Genomic DNA, 24,707 nt, shown 5'->3' with positions numbered 1-24,707 from the left:
CTTGAGGCCAGGAGGTTGAGGCTGCAGTGAGCCGTGATAGCGCCACTGCACTCTAGCCTGGGTGACGGCAAGACCCTGTCTTGTTTAAAAAAAAAAAAAAAGGAAAAGAAACGTAGCATTTGGTTGTATCTGTAGATGTTGACCTTTCTTCCTTTTTGTGAGATTTGAACAAGCTTATCTTTTATTTAAGTATAGACGGGTCTGTGAAGATGACCTAACAGTGTTAGATTGATTCACCTCAAAGCAGGTAGAAGGCTTTACTTTTTCCTCTGGTATACCTAGCCTGTTTTAGCAGGACCCTCTCACATGGCGGTTGGTGCTCTTTCTTCCCATTCCCATGTTCTCATAATTGTATTGTGTTTAGGATGTCACATTTGCCTGTCTTGTGAGGGAGAGAAGATATTAGGTACTATGCTGGGCATACATAGAAGCATCCAAATGATTGCGTGAAAAGTAACAAGGACCAGATATTCCACACCCTCCTGCTGCTGCCGCCTCCCTGCCTGCCCCCCGTCCCCCACCGTTTTCTTTAACTTTGACAGAGATTCTCTAGGTCAGTTTATTATGAAGAGTTTAATTTTCTACCTTTGTCCACAGAACAATTCTTTTCCAATTTCTGTAGCTCAGATTTGTAGTTTCTACGGCCTAAGAGCTGTAAGGCACTAAGAAGCTGCTCCCTTACTTGTAACTTCCGTAAGCACTGTGGGTTGAACTCAGCATTCCTGAGAACTTCTTTTACTGCAGCATTCAGCGTTTATCAAATGGAATCACTGGTAGTCTCAGAATGAGCCTGTCTTTCTTTCTTCCCTCCCTTCTTTCTTTTTGTTATAATTTTTTAAACTAAACTTGTGACTTTATTTGGATTTTACCAGTTTTTCCATTAATGTCCTTTTTCCCCACTCCAGGATCCTGTGCAAGGCACCATTTAGTTGTGATGTTTTCCAGCTTTCTTTGGTCTGAGACAGTTTTTTTAGTCATTTCTTGTTTTTCATGATCTTGAAAGTCCTGAGGAGTACTGGCCAGGTATCTTATAGAGTGTTCCCCAGTTTGGGTTTTTCTGTTGTTTTACTCATGATTATATTTGGGTTATGGGTTTTTGTTATGAATGCCAGAGAGGTAAAATGCCTTTCTTGTCACATCATTTCAGGGACACACGATATCTACATGGCATCATGAGGTTAACCTTCTTACTGGACTAAGATAGTATTTGGCAGTTTTCTCTACTGTGAAGTTAACATTTCTCCCTTTTCGTATTCTAAGGAAGCAGTCACTGAATCTAGTCTACCCTCAAGGGGGAGGGTGGGTAGGAATTAAGCTCCACCTCCTATAGGGGGAAATAGCCACATATATTATTTTGAATCTTTCCTATAAGAAAAATTTGCCTCTCCCCCCCCAGTTTCTTTAATCATTCAATAATTATTTCCATCAGTATGAACTCATGTAGATTTACATTTTGGCTTATAATCCAATGCTGTTATTTATTTTATTCCTTCTACTGTCATGGCTTGGGCCATTAGGAGTTCTTTCAGGTTGGTTCCTGTATCCCTTTGACTTGTTCCATGTTCCATTTCTTTATTTTTGAGACAGGGTCTTACTGTGTCACCCAGGCTGGAGTGCAGTGGCACCATCATGGCTCGCTGTAGCCTCAACCTCCCAGGCCCAAGCAATTCTCCTACCTCAGCCTCTGGAGTAGCTGGGACCATAGGCACTTGCCAACATGCCTGGCTAATTTTTTCTTTTTCTTGTAGAGATGGGGGTGTCTCTGTGTTGATTAGGCTGGTCTTGAACTCCTGGCCTTAAGCAATCCTCCCTCCTTGGCCTCTCAAAGTGTTTGGATTATAGGCATGAGCCACTGTGCCCGACCCCATGTTCCATTTCCTTTAAGGCACTGCAAGATGCTTCATACTCATCTTGTTTTTGCCCTGCCCCAGTCCCTAGACTCAGACCTTTTTCCAAGCAGCTTGGTTCCTTTTGCTGGAGAATGGTATTGAAAAACAAGATCAATTCTGGGTGTTGGGTATGTTTGTTGCTACTAGGATGTCATTGCTTCTGCCCCTCTCAGAATTGACCGATCAATCTGTTGATCTGTCTGTCTGTCTATCCATGTATCTGTCTACATCTCTGTCATTGATCCATCTATTGAGCAATCTGTATCTATGTAATCTATCTTCCTTTAGAAAATTATTGTGGGAAATTTCTGGCAAACACAATAGTAATTCTCAGTATCTGTTATGAAGCTTGAATAATTATCAATTAGTGGCAATCTTGGTTTTACTTATGTAACCCCTCCCCAGTGTCTTCTCTTTTTTTTTTTTTTTTTTTATTCTTTTTGAGATGGAGTCTGGCTCTGTTGTCCAGACTGGAGTGCAGTGGCGCAATCTCGGCTCACTGCAAGCTCCGCCTCCTGGGTTCACACCATTCTCCTGCCTCAGCCTCCCGGGTAGCTGGGACTACAGGTGCCCGCCACCATGCCCGGCTAATTTTTTGTATTTTTAGTAGAGACGGGTTTCACCGTGTTAAATATAGGATGGCCCCGATGTCCTGACCTTGTGATCGGCCTGCCTCGGCCTCCCAAAGTGCTGGGATTACAGGCTTGAGCCACCACGCCTGGCCGTCTCCTCATTATTTAAAGAAAATTCTACTGGCTATTATTTCAGCTGCAGATATTTCCATCTTTATCTCTAAAAAATGACTCCTTTAAATATATATATTTAAATTGAAGTATAGTAGATACAGTAGAAGGTATGAAAGTATAGAGTTTGATGAATTTTTATAAACGTATTTATCTCTGTAATCATGCAGATTGAAATATAGAACATTTTTAGCTCATTAGAAAACTCTCTAATTCCCATTGACAATTTTTGTAGGGACCTTTAAAAAACAAGCATAATCACAATACCATTATAGTACCTAAAACAATTTTAACAGTAATTCCCTAAAATCAAATATCTAGTTGTTTGCGTAGGCTCCCCTTTCATCCCCATCTTCCCGCTTGCCCCAGCAGTGTACTGGTTGAAGAAGTTGCCTTGTCTGTAGTTTATCACAGTCTGGGTTTTGCTGAGAGTAGCCCCATGGTGTCATTTAACATGTCTCTCATAGTGACTTTCTTGGGGAAACTTGGCTGTTTCTTTCTAACTAGGTAACCCTAACACAGTAATGGGCAGTGATCCTGCCTTTGGAGAAACTTCATCAGTAAGATAATTTCACCAGGGATAGATATATTGTCCCTAATAACTAATGGTATCTGATTGAAGTTTTGCTGCCTTGTTCTACTAACTAGTTCCATAAATGCCTTCAGTAATCTTGTATCCTTTCCAGTATCCAGTTAAAACTGAATAACCTTGCATGTGGGAGAGAATTTTTTTGTTCTTGGTTTTGTTTTCTTCCATTCTAAAAGGTAGACCAGGATAGAACAATTCACCTTTTTGGTGGTGGTTTGTAGCTCTGTCAAAATATCTGTACAGGGCTAGCTATGGTTAAAGTTCTGACTAAAGGATTGCAGTACAGAAGAAAGGAATAAGCTATGAAAAAATTGGTCTTGCTTGTTTTGGTTTGCTAAATTCTCTCTCTTTTTTTCTTTTTATATTATAGATCAGCTTGAACGAGTCTTTTTACGACTTGGCCATGCTGAAACAGATGAACAATTACAGAATATTATATCTAAATTCCTTCCTCCTGTTTTGCTCAAACTGTCTAGCACCCAAGAAGGAGTACGTAAAAAGGTAAGCATGTTGGGACAGCTGGGGGAATTAAATAATGAATAAATGAATACACATTATCAAGTGAGTTCTCTGTTCCCATTATTGAATTCTAGGTTTGTGATCTTAATTATGGCCTTTCAAAATGGAGAGTAAGTGTAGAACCAGCTTTTATGATTTAAAAGTAGCTTTTGTATCCTTAGCACAGCTGTCTTTAGCACCAACTGTCTACTTGGCATCAGTGCCAGATAATATAATTGAGATAATTATCCTGGAATGGATGGAGACATGATCTGAAATCCATGCCCTTGATTCCAATATGAAAGTCGTGTGGTAATGGGGCAAAAATATTCTTTAGTTGGTTGTTGACAAAGACTATAATTTTAACTAAAAGTAAGCAAAATAAAAAAAATTTAAGCGAAGTATTGTATAGCTCCTGTTTTAGGATTCTGCAAAATACTCTTACAAAAGGTTGGATAACTGTCACATCAGTATTTTCATTTTCATTTTCTTTCTTTTTTTTTGAGATAGGGTCTCACTCTGTCACCCAGGCTGGAGTGCAGTGGCATAATCACAGCTCACAAGAGCCTCCATCATCTGGGCTCACGCCATCCTACCTCAGCCTCCCAAGTAGCTGGGACTACAGGTGCAGACCACCATGCCTGGCTGATGTTTAAATTTTTTGTAGAGACAGGGTTTCACTTTGTTGCCCAGGCTGGTCTCAAATTCCTGAGCTCAAGCGATCCACCTGCCTCGGCCTCCCAAAGTGCTGGGATTACAGGCATGAGCCACTGTGCCTGGCCAGTATTTTTATTTTTTAATGGAACTGTTCTACATGGAACATTTTCCCCTTGATTTGTAGAATTGTTCATTAGTCTTCCAGTATATTTATAATAGGTCATCCAGTCTTTGAGCTATAGTCAGGTTTTATTCCTTGGGCCACTCTAATTGGCAGTGACTTCCTGGAGGTCTGCCCTGAGAGGATTCCAAAGTCTGATTTGGGTTCAGTGCAGAAAGAGTATCTTGAAGAATGTCTTTTATGTTTATGTTTCTTTACAGGAGGGAATGGCATTCTTGTCATGTATTTGGCATGTCTGCTGTTAATCCTTCTTTGCTGAGATAGACGTGCATTTGATTATATCACTCTTCTATTTAAAACCCTTCTGCGACCTTCTCTTACCCTTAGGATACCAAGGTCTAAAAGGCCCTTCAGGAGTTGATTTCTCTTTACTTACTTAGCTTTATCAGTTTCCTTATTTACTGAGTGCCTTCTATATGCCAAATCTTGGGGATATGGTGATGAATGATGACAACACCTGGTTGGGGAAATCAGTATAAAACAGTCAGGCAAATAGTACATAATTATAATTTGTGATACATACCAAGATGGAAAAGGAAAGGATTTTATGAAAGAATATATTTGGGACATAATTTAGACTAAGTAGGGGGTATAAGGGGAGGCCTCTGGTGTGTGCAGGAAGTAGCCAGGCTAAGAGATGGGGGAGACCATTAATAGGCCCTGTGCAGGTGTTCGGAGCAACAAAGTGTGATGCTTTCAGGAAATTGGAGAAGGCCACAGTGATGTCTCCAGTGCATGAGAGGAAGCCTGATAGGAGGAAAGAGGTATTCCAGGGGCACTAATTTGAAAGGGTATTGATGGTAGTGCCACCATAACTCTAGCTGTTGGCTGGAGAAAGATTTGGAGTAGAGGCCAAGAGTGGAGACCTGAAGAGCAAACAGGGAACTTTTGCATTAGTCCAGGTTTAGTATTGTCAGTAGTTTCAACTCATTTACTTATCTTAGATTTTTTTTTTTTTGTTTCTTTGTATTTTATTTTTTTATAGAAAGTCATTCATCTCTGTCCATCTACTTTAAATGTTCAGTTTGTATCATTCACTTCTATGATACTATTATTATTTTTTTAAAAAATAAATTTTATTATGTATATTTGAGGTTTACAATGTGATGTTATAGAATACATATAGATTTTAAATGTTTACTGAAGCAGTTGAGCATATCTTTCTCACATAATTTTATACTATTACTCTTAATATTCTATTATCATTATTTCAAATGGGAAATTCTATTCTTGTTTCTGATTTTATTACTACCAAAGTTTTAACCTTTTAATCGGCCATTTTGAAAGGAAACCCAGCTTTTAGATTAATGTTCCCTTTTTAACTGTATTTTTTCTATTTTTATTCAAATTATTTCCTTTTTTGGATATGTTTTTCTTGTGTAAAGTTTTAATTTATATAATAATCTGTCAATGCTTCTTATGTGTCAAGAAAAGTGCTAAGGACTTACATCCTCACGAGGTTATGTGAGGTAGGCATTATCCCCATTTTATAGATGAAACTGAGGCTTGGAATGATTAATACACTTGTTTAAGGTCAGATAACAAATGGTCAGGCCAGGATTTGAACCTAGGGCTTTTGAACTTCACAATGTAAGCTTGGCCATCAAGTTAAATGCTTTTTTCTTTAATTATAATATGTTTAAAAAAAAGAACCAAAAATGCCCTCAGCTTATGAATTTCTCCTTGATGACTATTTTAGTTACATTTAATAGTTATATTGATGTGCAGTTTGGTCATTTTATCTTTGACTTATTTATAAGATGTTGTTTTTAGTTTCAAAATATTTGATATAAAATTTGCCTGGTTTTATTGCATTCTGGTCAGAGATCATAGCGTGCAAATGTTACAGTCCTTCAAAGTGTATTCTAATGTTTGTAAGAAAAGCCTTTCAGAAGATAAAAGGGACACTTCCTGTTTGTGGAATATGGAGCTCAGCATGAGTTATGGCCATTCATTAGTAACATTGTGCATTTATGTCTTGAACCTGTCTTCCAGTCCTATTATAAGTTGGTAGTCCTGATGTATAATGTCATACTACTGTTACAGTTTTTCTGATTTTTCTTTCAGTTTTGGTAATCTTGGCTTGCTGCATTTTGATGTACAAGTTTAACACCTTGTTTTTATTAATAATTATAGTATTTTATGTATATTTTTTATCTTTTGAATTCCATTTAAGGTTTTTTCTCCAAAACCTGTTTTATCCAAAATTAGTATTGTTAACCATCGCTTTCCTTCTGTCTGATAAATATTTGCCCCAGCCTGCAATTTTAACCTTATTTACTTTGGCTGTATCTCTTAGTACAATGGAAATGTCACATATTTTTGAGGTTTGAATTGAGGGCATTTACATCAGTTATTGTGATTATTAACCTAAATTTTTAAGAAAAAATTTTATTGATACATAATTATACATATTTATGGAGTACATGTGATATTTTGATACCTGCATGTAATATGTAATCAAATAATTTAGTATTTAGGATACTCATCACCTTATTTATTGTTCTTTTGGGTTGGGAACATTTTAGATCTTCTAGCTATTTTGAAATATACATGATTATTAACCTGTTTTATCACTTGGTCTATTTGTCCTTTCCCTCTCTCCCTTTCTTTCCTTCTCTTCCCTTCTTTCACTTTCTCGTTATCAAACTGTCAACACTGGTGTCTTCAAGGGGCTGTGAAAGGACAAGGGAAAAGGGATGCTTGAGATTTTCCACTTGATTTGTTATAATATATCTTTTTATTATAACTTTAAAAAGCAATAAAACAGAATAAAGTAATAAGGATAAATGTAATCATTTTGAACTTAATATATTTAATTTATACTAATAAAATAGCATTTTTTTTTTTTTTTTTTTTTTGAGACGGAGTCTCGCTGTGTCTCCCAGGCTGGAGTGCAGTGGCGTGATCTTGGCTCACTGCAAGCTCCGCCTCCCGGGTTCACGCCATTCTCCCGCCTCAGCCTCCCAAGTAGCTGAGACTACAGGCGCCCGCCACCACGCCCGGCTAGTTTTTTGCATTTTTAGTAGAGACGGGGTTTCACCATGTTAGCCAGGATAGTCTCGATCTCCTGACCTCGTGATCCACCCGCGTCGGCCTCCCAAAGTGCTGGGATTACAGGCTTGAGCCACCGCGCCCGGCTAAAATAGCATTTTTATTTGTCCTTGTCAAATTGGTTAAGTTGGAAAACTTTTGGAATAGGGGAAATGGAATCAAACAGCTAAAATAGCCTGTTATATAGTAAGCATTGTGCTAAACTCTCTGACTTATCTTTTCATTAAATATTTACAGTAGCCTTTGAAATGTTATTTGAATTCTACAAGTGATTTTTAAATCTTTCTTGGTTTATAGAGGATTCCAGACAAGATATAACCATATTTAGGAAATTCGCCGATATTTAACGTGACAATAATGCTAGTAGGAAATTAAGTAATTAATCCATTTAAAATTAAAAATAGGCCAAGTGCAGTAGCTCATGCCTGTAATCCCAGCACTCTGGGAGGCTGAGGTTGGAAGATAGTTTTGAGACCAGCCTAGGAAACATAGCAAGATCTCATTTCTACCAAAAAGAAAGAAAAAAGCCATGCATGGTAGCATGTGCTTGTAGTCCCAGTTACTGCAGTGGCTGAGATAGGAAGATTCCTTGAGACTAGGAGTTCGAGGCTGCAGTTGGCTATGATAATGCCACTGAACTCCACCGTGGGTGACAGAGTGAGACCCTGTCTTGGAAAAAAAAAATCAAAATAAATTTATTATTAAAAAAAGCATGGAATTGTGGGCAAGATTCTCTATCTCCATCAGTATAATTTTCTGTAGAGTCCCTCTAGGAATCAGCCTAGATTAGAATGTCAGAAGAGGGCTCTTTCCTTTAGACTACTTCCTCCTGATTGTTTTCCCTTGTCCCCTAGCAGTATCACAGATCCAGGACAGATAGGAAGTTTGGATGAAGTATGGATGACAATGCAAGTTTCTAGCTTCCTGGAAGGTATCATGTCTCACTGACAAACACTGTCACTGATGTGCATTCAAATATCAGTGTTTGAAAAAGTTAAAAAAAATGGGCTCTGGAGTCATATTTTGACTGCTATTTGCTGGCCCAGTATCCTTGGACAAGTTACTTTACTTGAGGCTTCTGCTTCCTCGTCTGTGAAATGGGAATGACACCACCTCACTGGTTGTCTTGAGAATCATATTAGATAAGGAATGCCTGGGGGAAGAGTGCATAGAAACTGTGTGATAAATGATAGCTATTTTATTATTACTATTTTATCATTCATTCACCATTGATTACAGAGTTGTTTTTATTCCTGAACATAATTCACCTATTTTGTTATTGCTCTAGATCTCTTGGAATTTTTTGCTGTCACTGTCAAACATCTCTACATCTTTCCTTGTGCATGCTTTGAGGCTAGAGCACAAATTTCAGAAATGAGGGAGAATAGTGTAAACCTGGCCCTGCAGAATAATTATCTTAAACTCTTGAGTCTTTCTTAGGCAAGACTTTCTACAAATCTTACTTCTCAATGCTCGATTTCTTTTCTCTTGGCAGATAATCTTTTTATTGTAGTATAATTGAGGATTTGACATGAGCCTCTGTACATCCCTTTCTGTCCATGCAAACTGTTGACTTGTCAATTTCTGTTTTGCCCTCTTTTCCCACTTAAAGGAGAGGAAGGTTATTATTTCTTACAAATTATTTGATAGTATCAGATGATATTCAGAATACAATAAAAATGCCTCACACTATTCACAATAGCGACTTGAAACCAACCCAATTGTCCATCAATGATAAACTGCATTAAGAAAATGTGGCAGATATACACCATGGAATACTATGCAGCCATAAAAAAGGATGAGTTCATGTCCTTTGCAGGGACATGGATGAGTCTGGAAACCATCATTCTAAGCAAACTATCACAAGGACAGAAAACCAAACATCACATCTTCTCACTCATAGGTAGGAGTTGAACAACAAGAACACGTGGACACAGGGTGGGGAACATCACACCCTGGGGCCTGTTGGGGGGTGGGGACCTGGGGGAGGGATACCATTAGGAGAAATACCTAATGTAAATCACGAGTTGTTGGGTGCAGCAAACCAACATGGCACGTGTATACCTATGTAACAAATCTGTACATTGTACACATGTACCCTAGAACTTAAAGTATAATAAAAACAAACAAAAAGCAACTCCCAGACAAAAATAAAAATGCCTCAGCATTTTGCCAGAATCCTTTCTGCTTTTATGAACTCTTAACCATTCTGGGCTTCAGTCAGACGCAGTGTGCCCCAAACCTTCTTATAACTGATACTCTGCTTGGAACTCATTAATTATTCAGAATTCAGTGTTCCTGTCACTTCCTCCTTGAAGTCCTTCTTGATAGAGCAGATACTTTTCTCTTCTGGAAATCCACTGTATCTTGTATGTCTCTCTTTTCATAGTATTCATGGTATGTTGCAATAATCTGTTCTTCTTGGGGGACATGCTTCAGTCTAGGCCCAACTTGGATCTCAACTTTAACTAAAGGCCATCGTAAAAATAAATTCACTTGGCTGGGCGTGGTGGCTCACACCTGTAATCCCAGCACTTTGGGAGGCCTAAGTGGGTGGATTGCTTGAGATCAGGAGTTTGAGACCAGCCTGGACAACATGATGAAACTGCGTCTTTACTAGAATACAAAAATTAGCCAGGTGTGATGGCTGGTACCTGTAATCCCAGCTACTCGGGAGGCTGAGGCAGGGGAAATGCTTGAACTCAGAAGGCGGAGGTTGCAGTGAGCTGAGATCACACCAGTACATGCTAACCTGGGCAACAGAGCGAGATTCCGTGTCAAAATAAAAATAAAAAAGCCAGGTGCAGTGGCTTATGCCTGTAATACCAGCACTTTGGGAGGCAGAGGTGGGCAGATCGTGAAGTCAGGAGTTCGAGACCAGAAGGCCAACATGGTGAAAAAATAGAAAAATTAACTGGGCATGCTGGCGCACGCCTGTAATCCCAGCTATTCGGGAGGCTGAGGCAGAAGAATTGCTTGAATTGGGGAGGTGGAGGTTGCAGTGAGCCAAGATTGTGCCACTGCACTCCAGCCTGCACGACAGAGCAAGACTCTGAAAAAAGAAAAAAAGAAATTCACTAGTGCATAGATTTTTGGGAGACAGTATTTTTGAACAAGACTCATGTAGTGTATATTCCCTTTCTGGGATGTAAAATTTACACCCTTTAAAAGAACAAAGTAGCTACTATTCACTAACATAGATAACATCTGAGAAATGAATTTTAAGATGAGTGGTTTTTAAGATATGCTCAATAACTTCAGTTCCCATCTCTCTGTATTTTAGGTAATGGAACTGCTGGTGCATCTGAATAAACGTATAAAAAGCCGCCCCAAAATACAACTTCCAGTAGAGACACTGTTGGTTCAGTACCAGGACCCTGCTGCAGTTTCCTTTGTCACAGTGAGTGTTGTATTGGAATATTTTCTGACTCATAGCAAATTTTCTTCCCTAACATTTATCAGATGTCATCAACATATTGGCAAGCTTAAAATTTCACCTTAGACCACTTCTAAATGAAACATGAGATTTTTTTTTTTTTTAAATGACATACTGTTTTTCCACTGAGTACCAATCCAGAGGAAATGCTACTTTACAGTAGCAGGGTAATGAGTGGCTGTTTACATTGGGCAAAGGAATGTCGGTGAAATGACTTGTCAGGTATGTTGTTATATAAAATAATGATTTGATTTTTGGTAAGAGACTATATGAGATGGGTCTGAATGGAGGGAAATGTTATACGGCTTGGGCACAAATAAAGCATAATGGAGGAAAAAAATGAGTAAAATGGCAAAAAATAAAGTGAATTTTAAAAAATCTTTTGTGTTTTTGATGTGTATTCAGAAAGATAACTTTTTTATAAAGTGGAGTAAATCTGACTGGTAAGAAACATTCCTTTTAAAGTGTTGTCTTCATAAAAATTAAATGTAAAAAATGTTGGTGCTGTGTGATGGCAGGTGATGTTTTTTTCCTGGTCCTTGTAGTTCCTAGCATTGAGGCAGAATCGATTGAATCTTATCTAACCTCTGGAGTCACAAACCTTTTGGAGCCTGTTATTGGTCCAGACGTCATTTTGTCTGTGCCTGTTCTGGATATTTGGCTCAATTACACATTTCCTTTCTTTAAGCAAATAGGAACACTGTGTGCCAATAAAAATGCCAAATGTAATTTATTTAAAGAAATAATCTTATGAAGCCCATTTACTTTAGTAAATAATTCTTCAGAGGCCAGGCACGTTGGCTCATGCCTATAATCCCAGCACTTTAGGAGGTTGAGGCGGGCTGATCATGAGGTCAGGAGTTCAAGACCAGCCTGGCCAACAAAGTGAAACCCCATCTCTACTAAAAATACAAAAATTAGCCGGGCGTGGTGGCGCATGCTTGTAGTCCCAGCCACTTGGGAGGCTGAGGCAGGGGAATCACTTGAACCTCAGAGGTGGAGGTTGCAGTGAGCCAGGATTGCACCACTGCACTCCAGCCTGGGTGACAGAGCCAGACTCCATCTTGGGGGGAAAAAAATAAAAAAGCTTCAGAAAAGCAATTCTTAATCTTATCTGTAAATCCAGATATCTGTTTATGGGTTTGCTTAAAATGCAGTATTCACACAGATTATAGTGATACCGGTTGAGTATCCCTTATCTGAAATGCTTGGGACCAAAAGTGTTTTGGATTTTGGAATAGTTGCATTATACTTACCTGATTTAGCATCCCAAATCCAAAATCTGAAATGCCGCAAGGAGCATTTCCTTTCTGTGTCTTGTTAGCACTCGTAAAATTTCAGATTTTGTAGCATTTTGAATTTCAGATTTTCAAATTTGGGATGCTCAGCCTTGCACAGACACACAGCACTCAGTTTCCTTTGGTTCATCCTGCATTGGTGAGTTACTGGAATGAGGAACCACAGAGTGCTGCAGTATACTAAGTTTGTTTTAGTCATTTGACCAGTGAGAAATGGCAGTCTAGGATTTGTCAACACCTCATCTCCTCCTAGCTTGTAAGGATTAATGCAACAGGCTGGGAGATCTGATGCTAATGTGTAGTGTGTAGGTGTAAATAGGTTGAATGATTATTTTTTTCTTCTCCACGATAAACTGCATATATTAATGCTTTAGATTAGTCCATGCTACCTCACATTTGACCTACTTTAAAGCAAGCATTTTGAATAAGTTGGACTGGAATTCTTCCTCTGAGATACAGTAGTTGGTAAAGGTGCAGTAAACATGTGGAGGGAGGATGAGTCACGTTTACAATGTCTTTGTTGTAACCATAACTCTCTAAGTTATCAATCATATATTTTCATTGAAATCATAGAGTATTTCCTTCACACTCACTTGCTTTTCTCTTATTGCATTAGAATTTTACTATAATTTATGTTAAAATGGGCTATCCTCGCCTACCAGTGGAAAAACAATGTGAACTGGCCCCTACGCTTCTTACTGCCATGGAAGGGAAGCCTCAGCCACAGCAGGATAGGTACGGTTTCCTCAATTATCTAATTTCCCTCCTACAGGAGTCAACAACTGCCTTTCAAATATTAGTTCACATGTTTGGTTTTACTTGAGCAAATGGGAGGTCTTGAGCTGTTTTAGCTGACAAATAATAGAATTTTCCATGGTACCTCAAAATTACTGTTTCGTTAATACTATCATAAAATTTCTTGATGTGAACATTGAAAAATGTGCAGAACTAACAACATTTATCTAAGTCTGTGCATTTTTTTGGCTAGTTATCTTGAAGCAGTTAATTTTATGTGATTGCAAAAATTAGAATTAAAAATCCTTTGCATCAAAACATTTCTATATTGGAAGATGTAAAGTTTCACAGTGGTTTTCTTAAGGAACAGAGCACTCGTTTGTATTGTTTTGGGAACTGGAGAGGTGAAAAGGGTTTTGGATAACATCATTTGTTTCTAGGCTTAGGCAAAAGTTCTTTGTTGTAGCCCTGTCATAGTGAGAATCATGATGAAGAGTGCAGAAGTATAGAGGAAAGATGGAGTGAAATCATATTTTCAGTTCACCTTTTAGAGCATATTCATTTTTAAAGAAATGCTATAATACAGAAGAAGTTTACAAGTAAAATTAATAGACATTATAAGCACTGTGAAATTGTTTTCGGATGTTTTAAGAGTATCAAAAGATGTTAGTGAAAGGAATTACTGAGGCCTGTTACTTAAATTCATGCAGTGGAAATTTTAATATTGTATTCAAAATATTAATACGATTGATTTTTAATTTTTAGAATAACTTTAGTTGTGGAAAATATATATATATATATATTTTGAGATGAAATCTCACTGTGTCACCCAGGCTGGAGTGCAATGATGCAATCTTGGCTCACTGCAACCTCTGCCTCCCGAGTTGAAGTGATTCTCCTGCCTCAATCTCCTGAGTAACTGGGATTACAGCTGCCTGCCACCATGGCCAGCAAACTTTTTGTATTTTTAGAAGAGATGGGGTTTTACCATGTTGGCCAGGCTGGTCACGAACTCCTGACCTCAGATGATCTGCCCACCTTGGCTTCCCAGAGTGCTGCGGTTACAGGCATGAGCCACTGTGCCTGACTGAAAATAATTCTTTATTTATTTATTTATTGAGATGGAGTCTTGCGCTGTCGCCCAGGCAGTGTCGTGATCTTGACTCACTGCAAGCTCCACCTCCTGGGTTCACACCGTTCTCCTGCCTCAGCCTCCTGAGTAGCTGGGACTACAGGCGCCCGCCACTGGGCCTGGCTGATTTTTTTGTATTTTTAGTAGAGGCAGGGTTTCACCGTGGTCTCTATCTCCTAACCTTGTGATCTGCCCGCCTCGGCTTCCCAAAGTGCTGGGATTACAGGCAAGAGCCACTGTGCCTGGCCTGGAAGATAATTCTTTTTGAAAAGACAAATTGTAAGTTGAACTTTACTTAAGATTTCATATAAAATCTCTTGTGGAAACTTCAGATATTAACATTGAGCCCATTTTATGTATTTTTTTCGGATAATTTTAGTGATGAGCCAGATTGGCTAAATGCTAATCATCACTCAATATACTGAACTTTCAATAAAAAAGAATTCTAGGCCAGTCCCTACATCAGGACTTTGTAAATTAGTGGTGTTGAAAAGGAACGTCTCTTGCTTAAAACTGCTAGTTTTTGTTATGTGATTTTTGTTTTGTCTGTGTTTTGCATGTATAAAAATCTCATTTTTTAAGTGGTTGCAATAAATGTAATTGTTTTTTCAGCTTAATGCATCTTTTAATACCAACCCTTTTTCACATGAAATACCCTGTTGAATCATCAAAATCAGCTTCTCCGTTTAATCTTGCTGAGAAACCAAAGACTGTGCAGCTGCTTTTGGACTTCATGCTAGATGTCCTTCTGATGCCTTATGGGTGAGTTAAAAAATAAAAACAAAGCAATCTTGTTCTTGACTGCTTTTACTATGTGGAGTTAAATACTATTTTAAATGATTCAACTCTCACTAGTAGATGAATGCATCTCAACATCATTTATGTTTATAGAGATTTTTTTCTTCTAAACCTCTTCTAAACTTCAGCTCCACTGCTTATTGGCCTTACAAATGCTGAGTTGCTGTTATGATTTTTAGACTCTACTTGCCTAAGGTGAAATCAGTCTTTCCCCATAAAAATAGTTCCTCTTAGGCCAAGGTGGGAGCATCACTGGGAGCTAGGAGTTTCAGACTAGCCTGGGTAACAGAGCAAGACTCTCTCAAAAAAAAAAAAAAGTTTCTCTTTTAAATTTTCTATCAGTGCTATGATGGTTCTCTTTGCCACCTAGCCATACAATGATAAATTGTCTACAGCTTTTCTCTTCTTTGTTGCTGCAATATCAGTTGCATACTGCCTCCTTCCTTCTCCTTGCTGTGTCTGGAACCCTTCCCACTGCTATTGTCTAGTTTTACCTCTTTTCTTTTTTTTGTTTGTTTTTTTTTTGAGACGGAGTCTCGCTCTGTCGCCCAGGCTGGAGTGCAGTGGCCGGATCTCAGCTCACTGCAAGCTCCGCCTCCTGGGTTCACGCCATTCTCCTGCCTCAGCCTCCCGAGTAGCTGGGACTACAGGCGCCCGCCACCTCGCCCGGCTAGTTTTTTGTATTTTTTTTAGTAGAGACGGGGTTTCACCGTGTTAGCCAGGATGATCTCGATCTCCTGACCTCGTGATCCGCCCGTCTCGGCCTCCCAAAGTGCTGGGATTACAGGCTTGAGCCACCGCGCCCGGCCAGCCTCTTTTCAACTCTTGTCATAATTTCTTTCCCAGCGGCTCCACTTCTTTAAATCTCTTTATACCACCTCTCTGTGCTTTACCGGATTTTCAAAACACAGATCTCATCAGGCAACACCTTAAAATCCTTGGTTTCTCATATCCTGTCATTATGCATTTCATGCACTCTTATGTGTCCTTGCTGTTTATTTTTAAGAGAATGCCTTTCTGTCCGCCTAGAATGCTTCTTCAAAAAAAGAAAGAAAGAAAACAACAGAAAGACACTTCGAAAAACAGCATCCTGGCCAGGTGCAGTGGCTCACACCTGTAATCTCAGCACTTTGGGAGGCCGAGGCAGAACAGATCCCTTGAGCCCAGAAGTTTGAGACCAGCCTAGGCAAAATGGCAAAACCCTATTTCTACACAAAAATACAAAAATTAGTCAGGCCCCATGGCATGCACCTGTAGTCCCAGTTACTTGGGAGGCTGAGGCTGGAGTTTTGATTGAGCCTGGGAGGTTGAGGCTGTAGTGAGCTGTGATCATGCCACTGCACTCCAACCTGGTGACAGAACAATACCCTGTCTCAAAAACAAAAAAAAGAAAAAAACATCCTAAACTGGCCTAAATGTCAACTCCGTTTGTCTCTGACAAATTTCTTCTCCTAGGCAGATATAATTGCACTATTTTCTGTGTCATAAAAACACGAAATACCTGCCTATATGGCCACTGTGTGTTTTTGCCACATTGTAGACATTTCCATCTCCCCTAGTAGATGGTGAGCCCCTTGTAGTCATGTAGCTTTGGTCTCTGGCATAGAGCCCGGATTGTGATCTACTTCTAGTCTACTTACTTTGTCCCTCTGCCAGATAAATTTTTCTAAAATGCTGGTTGCATCTTGTTTCTTTCCTGATCACAAAATTACGTGTACATGATAAGCTAGGCATGTGGAGCTCCGTATCATTTGTTTCTCAATCCAGGAACGAGAGTTCATGCGGTGTGATGAACAAATTTGTTCTCCTCCTGCCCCTCTTGTTTGGAAGCCCAATTTTCTGGGCCTTCAGTCACTCCATGTTCACTCTCACCACCTGTTATATCATTTCTTATTTCTCAGCAGTTTCTTTGCTTCTGATAAAATGGCAGATGCTATTACATGTGTTAGGTTGTTACTGTCTCAGCTTACTCCAGATGGCAGAGACTCGATGTTACATCTCCTTATATTCCTCTGTCTTGTGTTTAGGATGATGTTTGTTTGTTTGTATGTTTGTTTGAGACAGGGTCTCACTCTGTCACCCAGGCTGGTGTGCAGTGGTAACTCAATGCAGCCTTGACCTCCTGGGTTCAAGCAATCCTCTCACCTCAGCCTTCTGGGTAGCTGGGACTACGGGTGCGTGCCACCATGCCCAGCTAATTTTTTTGTATTTTTTGTAGAGATAGGGGGTCACCATGTTGCCCAGGCTGGTTTCAAACTCCTGGGCTCAAGCGATCCTCCCACCTTGGCTTCCCGAATTATAGGCCTGGACCTATATTGGGCCAGGGGATTATAGGCCTGAGCCACCACACCCAGCCTTAGGATGTTTTATGCAGTATTAAGATGTATTAACTTATTGATTGATTTACTTAATGCCACCAGTCTTGCTACAACTTAGAAATAAAAAAACTTCCTTTTATATTTGTTAAATCAGGAGGCAGCCAGAATGACAGGTGATGATGGCTTTGGTAGATAAACCTTGAAATTCAGATTTACCTTAGGAACATGATGTAACCAAGCCAGTGATTCCTCACATTTTTCTTATTAATGAGAACTTGGGTCATTTATATAATAACATTAAAGCGATTCCTTAGGAGATTTTTAAAAAATAGATAAATTTAGGAATTGAATGAATATGACATGTAAGTAATGTGGAATAATTTACTGTCCTATCAGGTTCTAAGTGTTTTCTTGAACTTTTATTATAGTGGATATTTTATTATAATATCCAATATGATAATGGAATTTAATAGCATAGATCTTTAGTTTTAAGAGATTTGAATTAATATTTATATCAAAAACTTCGTTTTGTAGATGAGTAATATCAGTTTAATTGGATCAAAATGAATTTCTTGGAGATCTTATTTCTCTACCCTAGAAGCTTAAATGAAATAGGGATGATAAATTAACCAGGTGGTGCAAAGGGCTTTGAACATGTAATGGGAAAAGTCAGTTCTTGTGTAACTTTTCTTCTTTGGGTCCTTTTGAGTTTTTTCATTTTGGGGACTTTGTGTCTTAGGTGGTACGCCATTTGGAGGTTTCAGTGGGTTTTCTAATGTAGGGATAAAGACCTCAGTTCAGGGAGGATTGAAGGTGAATTACAGCTTCGTAGAAATGAGAATGACTGTAAAAATACTCTGGGTATAGTACAATAGCTCCTCCCAGTCCCCTTTGTCAACAAACTTTTCTCCATATTTGGCAGCTCAAAACTCAGAATGTGGTGATTCTGGAGTAGCTATTGGAGCAATCATTTATAGATGGAGAATGATCAAAATATTTATATTCATTGTTGGTAACAGTTGTAGTTCATTTGTAACCAAGTTAAATGACATGCTCTTCTGGTTAGTTGGCTGAAGATATACCTTTTCTAGATACCTTAAAATATTTTTATGATGAAATTTTAATTTCAAGTGTTCATTCTTCTAGTAAAATACAGTAGGAGGACAGTATATGATTGAATGTTTTGTATACATATATAGATGTAAATGCTTGTGTTTTTATAGAGGGTTAAAGTGTTATTTCCTTTCCAGTTACGTGTTAAATGAATCCCAGAGTCGCCAAAATTCATCTTCAGCACAGGGTTCTTCTTCAAACAGTGGAGGAGGTTCTGGAATTCCACAGCCTCCTCCGGGAATGAGCTTTTATGCAGCTAAACGAGTTATTGGTGATAACCCATGGACACCTGAACAATTGGAACAGGTATCACACACTGTTTGCTCATAATAGTACTTGATTGTGGACATTTGCCCCTATGAAGTTCATGAACCATATAAATCATAGTTCTAGTATATTCAGGCTCTCCAATGAAATATGTTTGAAAGGAGCAGTTGATGTAATGTGTTCTGTTCATGCTAGTTATTTATTAAGCCCTAGGGGCAGGGAGGAGTGGGACATGCTGTTTAGTTTTTCTAATATTGCTTACATATTTCAAGTATAAAACACAACTCACTTATAAATTGAATATGTTTAACTTTTGTCATTTAAAAATTTTTTTTAACTTTTGTCATTTTAATTCTTAAATTGTAGGTTAAATTATCTAGCTTTTATGGTGCAGTTAAAATACAATTTTTCTTACATTATTCAACTTTTAAGGGCTGTACATTTTATGTAAAGTGAGGAGCCCCAGCACTTCACAGGTGACAATGTGGGGAAAAGCATGACTCCCTGTTATATTACTTCTTGGGAATTTAAAAATTGGCATTAAGAATTTTATTCTGGATTTAAACAGGACACAGATGTTCTCTGAGCAGCTTTTAAAAATGACTGGTGCTCTACAGAGAAGGTGCCTCACTGTGTCTGTGTCATCAGGCACTTCAGGGAAGAACAGATGAGATCAGTATGTAATTATTTTGGAATTCAAGCAACATGGGTTAGTCTTCTGATCCTTCCTTTATTTCTCCATGGCAGTCTAAATGATTTGATCCTTTTTTTGGGGGGAATGTAAGTGACCATTGATTAAAACAGTGTTCCTAGGAGAGGGAAAAAGAGGCAATTGGGGCATTCTTGGCATTCACAAATTTATAGAATGTTTTATTCAGTAAGGGGTATAATTGATTTGATCTCCTTCATGCTTTATGGATTTTTTTTTTCCTCCTTAAACTATTATGTAAGACAGGTAAAGAATTAACAGAAGCTACTCTTTATTGAGTGCAATCTATGTGACAGGCACTGTACTGGGTACTTTGAATACAATATCTCATTCCACTGTCATAGCAACCCAGTGAAGTATAGAAATTGTTAGTTCCATTTTCTGAAAGGCGTGGAGGTTTTGAGATTTACCAGGGTCTCACTTTTAGTACCAGGCTTTGAATCTGGGATTATCTGAGGGTTAAAGCTACAAATGCTGGAGAAAAATTGTTATAGTTCAATTATAATCTTAAATTGGTCATTATTTGCCAATACGCGTCTGTATGTATTTTGTCAGTTTCATGCTGAAACGAACAGTTTAGTTTCAGGGGTGAAAGCTGTTTCCTCTAATTTTAAAATATCTCTTTGTTTTATACTTTTTCTTCCAAGTAAAACATGTTTTTGCTAATTATAAACCTAATGTAAATATTCAAGTAATTAAGAATAGTAGAGAAATTAAAAATTAAGGGGCTGGATGCATTGGCTCATGCCTGTAATGCCAGCCCTTTGGGAGGCTGAGGCGAGTGAATCGCTTGAGGCCAGGAGTTCGAGACCAGCCTGAGCAATAGAGTGAGACCCTGTCTCTATTAAAAATACAAAAATTAGCTGGGCGTGGTGGTACCCGCCTGTAACCCTAGCTACGTGGGAAGCTGAGGCATGAAAATCACTTGAACCCAGGAGGTGGGGGTTGCTGTGAGCTGAGATCGTGCCACTGCATTCCAGGCTGGGCAATAGAGCAAGTCTCTGAGTAAAAATAAATAAATAAATAAAAAAGGCCAGGTGCGGTGGCTCATGCCTGTAAACCCAGCACTTTGGGAGGCCATGTTGGGCAGATCGCTTGAGGTCAGGAGTTCGAGGCCAGCCTGGCCAACATGGCAAAACCCCATCTCTACTAAGAAAACAAAACAAAAACAAAAGTTAGCCAGGCATGGTGGTGTGTGCCTGTAGTCCCAGCTACTGGGGAGGTTGAGGCACGAGAATTGCTTGAACCCAGAGGCAGAGGTTGCAGTGAGCCAAGATTGCGCCACTGCACTCCAGCCTGGGCAACAGAGCAAGACTCTGTCTCAAAAAAAAAAAAGTTACCTGGAATCCTGTCACACTAGTTTGTCATCTGTCTACAGTTTGCTCTGTGCATGTGTGTATGTGTTCACAGTTTTAAACAATATATTTCTACTTGTCATGTAATACATTGTTTGTAGTTTGCTTTTTATATTGAACAGTATTTTGGATTTTTAAAAAAGTAATTCTTTTGAATGTTTGCATACAATTATATGTGATATTTTTTAACCAGTCTCCTATTGATGGACATCTGTATAATTTTCCGTTTTCTTTACGTATTTTTTGTTTAGTTTATATCTTTGTGTACTTGACTTCCATAAGTGTCTTTTTTATGGCTGTACAAATGTTTGAATCTTTTCTGTTGTAGCTGTTGTTAAAAGTAAGTTGTGTTGAGCGGAGGAGGGAAGGCAGGTCCTTTTTTGATCTGTTATACTTTTTTAAATTGCGTTTTTTTCTCATTTAATAATTGTAAAACTTCATTAATCCTAGTATATGTGAAAACTGTTATGTGACGATTTTTTAAGATGAAAATGAAATTTTATTTTTTCAGGTATATTATCCTGAATACAGTCATTTGTAGTGAAATTCATAGCATCTTTACATTGCATGAAGTTCTAAGCAGAATCTCTCTTTAGTCTGTTTCATTTCAGCCAGTCAATTAAATTGAAAACTGTTTGATTAGAATTTCACTTGTATTGAGTAGCTAACATTTGAAATCATATCCTTTGTATGTTAGCAATAGAGTGAAACTCCATGGAATGTGAGTTGTTTAGTTCTTTTTGAACTGTCAGGAAAATCCATGGGGCACTTTATTCCTGGTGTACCACTGTCTTATCTGGAGGCCCCAAATTTGGACTTCAAGACTTCATCACTCTAGAGAGGCTGTGTAACTTCACTAGGGTGGCTGTGTATCATAATAATTTTGGAGTCAGAGAGACTTGGGTTTGAATCCTGCCTTCATTGTTTACCAGTGTCTTAAAGCCTTGCCTCAGTATTTTTAGCTAAAAAATGGGTATAATGATTGATTTATTAGATTGTGAGGATTAAGTGAAATTATGAATATATGTGCTTTAGTATAGTCCCTGGCACATTGTAAGCCCAAGTAAGAGCTGCTACTGTTGTTACTGCTCATCTTTGGTTTGTGACCACACTGATATGTTAAGCAGTACTTTGAGTGGGTGTCCTTTGCTCCCCTGACCGTTCTTTCTCCTTGCCTTCATTTGTCTACAGTGCAAATTGGGAATCGTGAAATTCATAGAAGCTGAACAGGTGCCTGAACTCGAGGCTGTTCTCCATTTGGTGATTGCTTCTAGTGACACACGCCACAGTGTGGCAACGGCAGCAGACCTGGAGTTGAAAAGCAAACAGAGGTAACTACTTCTCTGTAAGCTTTCAAGATTGAAAGGGCTAGGTTTCTCAAAGCTTACTCGCCACATGTATATATATATATATATTTTTTTTAGGATTTTATGTAATGAGGCATTCAACTTAGAGGAGATGATTAAATATACCCAGTTTGTAATAAAGTTTGCTAAAGAGTTGAATTCTGTGTAAGACAGAGAAGAAAATCTGTGTGGAGATGCTGTTTATAGCTGGACTAGGTTAGAAATGTCATCACAATCAATGAGACTTTTGGCTAGGTAGATGAACTTAAAGAATTGATGTTAAGAAAAGTGTCAGTTCAAGAAGTTACTAATTTTTGTTTTTTTCTCTGTCTCAAACCATTTGAGATTACTTTTAATAAAGCCTTTGTATGTATTATGGTTAATACAGTGAAAATTACATTCATGAAAAGAGTTGCTGAATAGATTCTAATTCACACATGAGGAGATACAGATAGCAAGTAGACTTACAGAAAATATTCTGTATAAGAAATAAAGTCAATGAAAAATAAATGAATGGGATACCAGTAGCACTGGATAAACCCATGTACGTTTCTATTGAAACTGCTATTTTTATTTTTATTTATATATTTATTTTTTGAGACAGAGTCTTTCTCTGTTTCCAGGCAGGAGTACAGTGGCACGATCTCAGCTCACTGCAGCCTCCGCCTCCCAGGTTCAAGTGATTCTCATGCCTCAGCCTCCCAGGTAGCTGGGACTACAGGTGTTGGCCACCACACTTACCTAATTTTTGTATTTTTAGTAGAAACGGTGTATCACCATGTTGCCCAGGCTGCTCTTGAACTCCTAAGCTCAGGTGATCCATGTGGCTCGGCCTCTCAAAGTGCTGGGATTACAGGCGTGAGCCACCACTCCCGGCCAAAACTGCTAATTTTATACCCTGTTGATTGGCATTATAAATTGAAATGAAGTTTTGGAAAGCAGTTTGCAATAAGTAATGAATCATAAAGATATTTCTATCCTTTTATCTCAGTCTTTTGGGAATTTGTCCTAAGGAAATTATTCGAAAGGAAGAGATTTAGAAAAATTTTATAGATTTGTTCATTATATCATTTTCTATCATTGTTAAAATATGAAAACAAATTCAGTTTTCCATAATGGGGATATAGTTAAGTAAATTACTGTATGTATCTTTATGGAATATTATATATTTGCCAAAATATGAATGAAATTAATTACTACTAAGTTTTTAGTTTCTTTTACTAAAGTGTTTGTTTTGTCTGAAATCTCTAAACCACAAGTATTATGAAAGAAAAGCAATGGCAGAGCTTGAGGATTAGTTAGTAGGAATCTGCTTAGGAAAGATGTAGGTGATTCATATCCAAAACAGAATTGTAGAATGCCTCTGAGGATAGCGGGACTGTGGCTATTCTAAGAAGCATATTGATAAACTATGAAAGAAAGATAAATCTGAAAAGCAGTCAAAACAGGTTCATATGTTTGCACAAACACAGGATAGCTTGAAAGCAGAACCAGTGTCAAAGGGCAGAGAGAATATAGTATGGTAAACCAGTCAGATGGAAGGAAGGGTTGCATTATTGCTAGGTTTATGAAATGATTGGGTGGGATCTGCTGCAGAGGGTGGGAGCGAATCACCATTTCTTTTTTTTTTTTGAGATGGAGTCTTGCTCTGTCATGCAGGATGGAGTGTAGTGGTGCAGTCTCGGCTCACTGCAGTCTACACCTCTCAGATTCAAGTGATTCTCCTGCCTCAGCCTCCCAAGTAGCTGGGGTTACAGTAGCAGTGGATAAACTCATTTATGTTTCTATTGAAACTGCTATTTTTATTTCTATATTTTATATATATAAAAAATAGACCGCACCACCATGCCCGGCTAATTTTTGTATTTTTAGTAGAGACGGGGTTTCACCATGTTGGCCAGGCTGGTCTTGAACGCCTGACCTCAGTTGATCCACCCGCCTCGGCCTCCCAAAGTGCTGGGATTACAGGTGTGAGCCACCGTGCCCAGCCTTCACCGATCATCTTTTTTTTTTTTTTTTTTTTTTTGAGACGGAGTCTCGCTCTGTCGCCCAGGCTGGAGTGCAGTGGCCGGATCTCAGCTCACTGCAAGCTCTGCCTCCCGGGTTCACGCCATTCTCCTGCCTCAGCCTCCCGAGTAGCTGGGACTACAGGTGCCCGCCACCTCGCCCGGCTAGTTTTTTGTATTTTTTAGTAGAGACGGGGTTTCACCGTGTTAGCCAGGATAGTCTCGATCTCCTGACCTCGTGATCCACCCGTCTCGGCCTCCCAAAGTGCTGGGATTACAGGCTTGAGCCACCGCGCCCGGCCCACCGATCATCTTATATCTGAGTTCATCTTATTGTGGGGCCCAAACAGAATTAAGTCTTAGTGACTAATAGCAGCATAACTACTCTGCAGAATTAAAACTGCAAGTGTGTACTGGTAGATAAGGAGGGGGATGCTGGGAATCACAGTGACATAACATTAGAGAAATAAAGTGGCTTGCAAGCTTCCTAGGTGTGGCTTTAATTTCATGGGTACAAATTTTTTTGTCAGTTTCCTTATCACTTTTGAATTGCCAAATGGTTAAACAGACAAATCCTACCCTG

At 38.8% G+C, this 24,707-nt stretch overlaps 1 protein-coding gene across 4 annotated transcripts in view; it reads left to right on the top strand.

Moving 5' to 3' along the window:
• The window catches only part of ECPAS (Ecm29 proteasome adaptor and scaffold), a 126,032-nt gene that overhangs the window by 29,425 nt on the left and 71,900 nt on the right, over positions 1-24,707 (top strand). For all 4 annotated transcript variants that reach the window (XM_011740353.3, XM_071078150.1, XM_011740351.3 and 1 more), the window contains 6 exons: positions 3,592-3,722; positions 10,895-11,011; positions 12,962-13,080; positions 14,825-14,974; positions 18,579-18,747; positions 21,964-22,103. In XM_011740353.3, coding sequence (XP_011738655.1) covers positions 3,592-3,722; positions 10,895-11,011; positions 12,962-13,080; positions 14,825-14,974; positions 18,579-18,747; positions 21,964-22,103 — 826 coding nt within the window. The remainder of the gene's footprint in view (positions 1-3,591; positions 3,723-10,894; positions 11,012-12,961; positions 13,081-14,824; positions 14,975-18,578; positions 18,748-21,963; positions 22,104-24,707) is intronic.

Source organism: Macaca nemestrina, chromosome 14 (genome assembly GCF_043159975.1).
Source record: "Macaca nemestrina isolate mMacNem1 chromosome 14, mMacNem.hap1, whole genome shotgun sequence".
NCBI lineage: Eukaryota > Metazoa > Chordata > Mammalia > Primates > Cercopithecidae > Macaca > Macaca nemestrina.
The sequence above is the reverse complement of the archived record's forward strand: the minus strand, read 5'-3'. Positions and strand labels throughout refer to the sequence as shown.